At 36.1% G+C, this 6945-nt stretch overlaps 1 protein-coding gene across 1 annotated transcript in view; it reads left to right on the forward strand.

Annotated features, from left to right (window-relative positions):
- LOC106519874 (cyclin-G-associated kinase) overlaps positions 1-6567 on the forward strand; it is a gene marked incomplete at its 3' end in the record, with an annotated part of 9210 nt that extends 2643 nt beyond the window's left edge. Inside the window, 7 exon segments of the mRNA XM_014011720.1 lie at positions 2515-2576; positions 3184-3243; positions 3536-3650; positions 4286-4428; positions 4542-4667; positions 6235-6324; positions 6433-6567. Coding sequence (XP_013867174.1) covers positions 2515-2576; positions 3184-3243; positions 3536-3650; positions 4286-4428; positions 4542-4667; positions 6235-6324; positions 6433-6567 — 731 coding nt within the window.
- Positions 6568-6945: the final 378 nt, after the last annotated feature.

Consider the following 6945-nt stretch of genomic DNA (forward strand, 5'->3'; position numbering starts at 1 on the left):
ACCATGCATCGTGCCATAGGGCAAAAACAGTGAAGGCATTCCTTGGAGGAGAAAGATACATTCAGTCAATGTCATGGCCTGCAAATAGTCCAGATCTCAACCCAGTTGAAAACCTTTGGTGGAAATTGAAAAAAAATGGTCCACAAGAAGCTCCGACCTGCAAAGCTGATCTGCCAACTGCTATCAAAGAAAGTTGGCACCAAATTGATGAAGAATACTGTTTGTCACTCATCAAGTCCATGCCTCAGAGACTGCAAGCCGTTATAAAAGCCAAAGGTGGTGCAACTAAATACTAGTGATGTGTTTTGAATGGTCTTTTCTTTATCTGTTTTTTGTGATTCCACACTTTTTTCCTCAGAATTGAGTGATTCCAAATTTGTTTCCCTGTGCTTGGTCATTAAAAGTAACATTCACTGACTTCCACAATGTTTTCTCTTCATTTCTTTGAGAGTTCCTGAAAACCAACAAATTGCACTTTGGAATGACCTTATTATTGTATCATGTTTTTGATCTGAGTTTGTTTTACAGAATGAAATGTCTGAATGAGTGCTCATCCAAGACTGGTGATTCCATACTTTTTGCCAGGGGTTGTATAAATAAATTAGACATTTATTTATTTATTTATGACTGGTGATTCCATACTTTTTGCCAGGGGTTGTATAAATAAACTGGACAGATACAGATGAAGCTGATATGTCACATTCTTTTCTAAAAGCTAATTTAAAATTCGTCGTCTTTTTCCCTTGTACCACTTAAGTTATAGTATAAAAACAATTTTTTGCATAAATGCGTTTGAGTAGGTTGATAAATGATGGCTCAGAAACCACTGCATTAAATTCTTTAACCTAAGGCCCTGTCACACAATAATGTTTTAGAMAACTTTTGCTGACAAATGAAAATTTTGTTATGAAGTAATTTCTCATATAGGTTATGTATTTCTTTGATTTGTTAGCATTTGTTTGTATACATAGATGTATGCTTCCAGTGGATTTTTCTTTTTGTTTTGTCTTCTTTAGTGTTGGACAAAAAAAAAATTCAAAGTTTTCTGCAATGTTATAGTGTGACAGGGCCTTTAGTCATAACAAAAAATGTTAATAAATTATGCTGGCTCAACACTGAATAAGCAAACAATAATAAAACTTCCTGTATAAATTGTATTATTAGCAGTACAGTGACGGTGCTGTGATTTCAAGCTCTAGAGAAGTTAAAGGAGATGAACAAAACTTGTGAAATCTAAGCCGAAGGTAAACATGGAAAGTGGGGCTCGTTTTACGCTAAAACTCCAGACTTTTCAAACTCCTTTCTGCTGTTTTGAAAGGTGTCTTTGTTAGTTCTCCCCCGAGTCTTTGGTGGGATATATAATGAATAGCTGTAACTGGATGTTTCGGTTCAGTTCAGTTCKTGTTTGTGCACAAGCATTATTCTTCAAACTTTCATGTACAAGTAAAAATATTRCATCTTTTTGAGATTAAGGTGTGATGAAACCAGAATTCTTGTTGAAATGGCTTGAAAATCACTACAAAGAAAATAACTTCTCAGGTTTCAGCCCCACTTGTTTTCACTACACTAAGATCTCATTTCTAACAATAGTGTGCAAAACTAGTGACATTTTTTGGCCAACATAAATCTTTCACTACTTTAAATGAGGCTCTGTGTGAGAGGTGGTTGCTGGCCTTTGTGCCAAGTGAAGTTTTTTTCTTCTTCTTCTAGTGTAAAACCTGTACACTGAAACTGGTGCTGACTCACTCATTTTGTTAAGATATGTGTACTTGACTATTAGGCTGCTTTTGAATACCGAACAAGGTCAGTAAATCAGGACTGGAGTAATGAAACCATCTTATTTGCCTTGGCAGTCATCCTTAMGTCAACAAAGGGTTAAAGATTAGCGACTTCTTTAAGTTTTTTTTTCTTGCAGAGCAAAGCAAGGCTGGTAATTGATTCACACATCACTATAGAAACCAAACCCTTTCCTGCTTAAGATCGTGGGTTGCTAAGTACATTTTTGTTTTGGCTGATGATCCTAAGTAAAAGTRATTGTTCTTGCATTTTGCTGAAGGGCTTACGAATGCAGCATAAACAACATTTCAGATTTTAGCCACTTCTTTGATAAAAACATGTTTTCAGGCTCAGCTGCAGCCTTAAGGACTGAGAAATAATCTGGAAAGAAGCRTTGCTTAGATCGGGGTTTCTCTTGCAGCTTGAGCTTAAACTTCAYGTGTGGTTGCTCAGTGATCAACAGATAAGGCTTACGTTATTTCTGTTGAGTGTTTTGAAAAAGTTCAATCAAACATGAGTTTATAGTGCTTGTTGTTTTTGTGAGCAAGCAGGCTCACTCAGTACCTTGTAAAATGAAATTGTGTGGGGKTTTTTTTTTTTACCTTAAAGAACATGTAACATAAAGCATTGCTAGTTTTTGTTTTAAGAATTAAAATAGCACACAAATAAAAACATGATTAAACAATACATTACATCCTTGTTATAATCTTTCTTTTCTTTCTGTCTTTTTTTTTGTAGGCGGATTTGCTTTTGTGTATGAAGCCCAGGATWTGAGCAGTGGCAAAGACTACGCTCTGAAGGTAAGAGGAATGTGCTTTTTGATTTAAAAAAATATGCTTTTTACATGCTTAGCTGTCTTTAAATTTAAATTTAGGCTGGACTACTGGGTGTTTATCGCTTATTTGGTGGTAATTGGTTTTGTCTGTTAGCAGGTTTGTCAATGTTTCTGAATGAAACAATAAATCACAAACAAACTTCATTTTACAAAAAAAACCATCGCAGTTTTGAGACGCTGTAGAGAAATTTATGAGATGTCAAATGTCCTAGTGCAAAAAGCCTGCTGCAAAATCTCCAGTTCCCCAAGAAAAATCAGCAGCAGATCGTCTGGTTAGACAATGTGCAAACATAGCAAAAAAAATCTGAGAGCGTTTCCTGAGATGGAACCTTATCTTCTTAATATAGTTTTTGATGATCAAATTAACAAATAAACTCTCTTTTACTATATATATATAAATATATATATTTAAAAGACACAAATCATATTTTCCTAAGAGTGCCATGTGCTTCAGACCTAATGTGGTCYATAGTGGAAATATTTCTATGTACAGCTAAACTCAAGAAAATAGGCTTAGTGTTGAAAGAGATTACTGCTGATTCTCATAATCTGCTTGTRTGTTTTTGTTTCAGAGGCTGCTGTCCAATGAGGAGGAGAAGAACAAAGAAATTATACAGGAAGTCTGCTTTATGGTATCCTTTTATAATTTATGTTTTAACAACTTGTGTGCTTCTTATCAATGTTTTCATGTGAAAAAAGGTGAGTTAAGCTTTTACTCATTGTACTGAGCATAGTGGATTAAATCTTTATTGTGGTAAACTATCATTACTGAGTCGTTTGTTTATTTCACAGATTCAGTTACAGACGGTCAACATGTGCAAAACAGCAGCTATTATACAGTATTTATTATATTTAGTAGCATCTGTCAGATTTGACATGACACTTGGATTAATTTATCTGTTCCTTGACCCTCTGGTGCCACAGAAAAAGCTGTCAGGTCATCCAAATTTGGTTCAGTTCAGCTCGGCTGCCTCAATCAGCAAAGAAGAGTCAGACACCGGGCAGGCTGAGTACTTGATCCTCACTGAGCTCTGTAAAGGTAAACACTGACGTGCATCTGTACACACACATCTTCTACCTTTTTTTTTGTTTTCTGTTTTAAGGAACAATCATTTCTTATTCATTCATTAAACATAGTAGCAGACGTTAGAGTAGCAGACGTTAGAGTAACGTCTCAGTTTTTCAGGAAGGACATTTCTGATGAAATCTCCCTTTTTGTGGCTCTTCTATTTCCTGTTTTACTTCCTATTCTTTTGTTACAATGAATTGGCTTTATTCAGCAGTTTTTACAGCTTCAGATGTAGAAACTCTTAATACTTACAACTTGAAAGGAAAGCATGTGATAATTTTCCAAATTAGTTTCTTGTTTAAACTCAAATATTTTAGTTTTGCACAGAGTGAACACTATCAGTATTTACAGTATTTTTATCAGGCAGTTATAAAATATTCTTATTTCTGAAGTTAACCTATTTTCCCTCTTTTTATTTATTTTTTAATTCTTAGAATGTATGGTAACTTTTCAACTACCATGTTTTTAGCGAGTATTTCACATTATGCTGTGTCTAAGGAACTTTTTTCCTTTAGTTGCTTTATAACCCTCCTCTTTGCTCAASATCACCTTATTATAGGCACTCATTCATTCATGCATTCCCATTAACATGTCTCCTGCTTCAGGTCAGCTTGTGGACTTTATAAAGCGGGTGGAGCAGAAAGCTCCAATGTCCTGTGACACTGTGCTGAAAATCTTCTACCAGGCGTGTCGCGCTGTGCAGCACATGCACAAACAAAAACCCCCCATCATCCACAGAGACCTCAAGGTGGGCTTGTCCTTCATAGACGGATGAGTAAATACCGTATTAAAGGGTTGTGATTGACGAGGAGTCAGTTTTCCGCAGCTGTACTGATTTAGATCGTCTTTGATGTGTCGCAGATTGAGAACCTCTTGATTAGTAACCAGGGCACCATCAAGCTGTGTGACTTTGGCAGCGCCACCACAGTCTCACATTATCCCGACTACAGCTGGTCTGCACAGAAGAGGTCCATGGTGGAGGATGAGGTACACACACATCTCAAACATCTGTTAAAAAGCCTTMTAACATCAGTATRMTTATTATTAGAATACACTGGAGTCACTTTATCAGATTGTGGGATACAATACATCAGAGTTCTGTTTTATCACTGTATTGTTTTGAGTCAYGTCTTTTACTAGTCCAGGTGCTTCTCTGTGGAGTGGGTGTTTACCCTTATTCATTATAGCTTTCAGTTTATTCAGTGTCCCCATTTACTTGGGAGTCCAGCCTCCTGCCAAATACCGAGCTAGCTTTTTACATCAACTTGTTTAGTCTCTTGGTACGTTTGTCTGTTAGGTGGCAACTCCAACACACTGGTCACCACAGTGTGATAAAATGAGTGCAGCATCTGTTTTGCAGACATCATGTACAAGTTTATTACATCAGATCCTTCCTCATCACACAGATATGTCATCAACTTTCCACTTCCTGTTATGACACTTTGTGTGTCGTCATACTTCTTACTGCTCTTTAAAAATGTTTTAAAGGGATCCCTGATTAGTTGTAACATTAGACTTTATTTGATAAACATATATTTTAACTGTAAAATAAAGACTGTAAAAATGCTGTAGGAGTTTTAGTTTTTATAATTTTTAAAAAGATATTTTAACATGGATGGGGCCATTTTATTTACACACAAAGCATTATGGGTAAATGCTTACGTGTATAGGTCCTCGGTGTGAGCAAGCTCTATCCACCCTGAAGGTTAATCTTGGACAATATCTCATGATCGACTCTTTTAAATGAAACCAGAGAGCGTTGACAGAGAGGAGAAGGTAGAAATGACTCAGCCTGTAACTGAAAATATGGATGGAGGACAACAGAGCTGCTTCATGGAAGAAGAACCTCAGCTTAGCCTGTTAGCTTTAGTGCTAGCGCCAACACTACATTGCCTTATATGTATTAGCTCAGCGCTAGCACGACAAACAAGCTAAACTGAGGTCCACCATCCATATTTTCAGTTACAGGCTGAGTCATTTTTGTGTTCCCCTCTCTGTCATCAAATAAAATCTGGAAACATTTCACACTACAGAAAATGACAGCCCTTTGAATGTGTTTTAAATATTATTCTTTCATTCTATAATCTTAAATGCTGATAAATTCAGACTACTGTTAGGAAAGAAGAAAATAATAAAACATTCATGATTCTCAATGAATCTGTGGCAGTAATGACTTTGGAGTGTTGCATAAAAACCAGAAGCCTTTGATTGAATTTACCAGTAGAGGTTCCAGGAAGATCAATGAGATTAATTATTTTAATATCATAACTATGTCGCCACATGYCTCATTAAAGGAACTTTGCCACAGATGACCTCAGTGTGCAGGACACCAGAGTTTGTAAATCTAATTGCATGAATTTCTGCTAAGCATGTGATTTCAAGCTAGTTAGGCTGAATCAACCCTATTTTTAATGCATAGAATATTAGACCCCTAGAAACTGATATACATTCTTTACAAACAAAACGATCAGGTAAAATATTGCTGAGATATAGAAAAAAAGTTTTACTCCAATTTGAAACTTTGTTCATTTTTGTTTCTTCTATTTCTGTATAGATCACAAGAAACACCACTCCAGCCTATAGGACACCTGAAATGATTGATTTATACTCCAACTTTCCCATCAACGAGAAACAAGACATCTGGGTCAGGATTTTGACAATTTTTTGTGTTTTTAGTGTTTTTTGCCCCCCAAAAAAACAAACAAACAAATAACAAACTGCTTGCTTTATTTTTGTGCCTCCTTTTGTTCAGGCTCTTGGATGCATCCTCTACTTGTTGTGTTTCAAACAACATCCTTTTGAGGAGGGAGCTAAGCTGCAAATAGTCAATGGGAAATACTCAATCCCTCAGAACGACGGCAAATACACCGTGTTTCATGACCTCATAYGTACGTACTGCCTGTTTGTTTCCAGGTTTTTAATGCTTCTTGATCTCAGTGCATTTATTCATCACGCTTTGAGACCTGCTAACTTCATTTACAAAGAAATATCATGGAGACTTAAACATATTTCATTAGGTTAAAGAGTAACTTACCCCAAAATTAACTTTTTTAGCTGATAAACTGTCTAGAATGTGTCTAAAATCTTATATAGTACTGTTTCTGTGCTAATTTTGATGTTTTTGTGCGTATTTGTTCAATTCTGTAATATTTGATCTAAAAATGTGTTTTTGCTGCTCATATGGGTAGAGCAGTGGTACTGCAGGCTAATTTGCATATTGGTTAACGGCTCTCCACAGTGACGTGTCTTCTCCACAGTTTCGTCA

Source organism: Austrofundulus limnaeus, unplaced genomic scaffold, assembly GCF_001266775.1.
Source record: "Austrofundulus limnaeus strain Quisiro unplaced genomic scaffold, Austrofundulus_limnaeus-1.0 Scaffold84, whole genome shotgun sequence".
Classification (NCBI taxonomy): domain Eukaryota; kingdom Metazoa; phylum Chordata; class Actinopteri; order Cyprinodontiformes; family Rivulidae; genus Austrofundulus; species Austrofundulus limnaeus.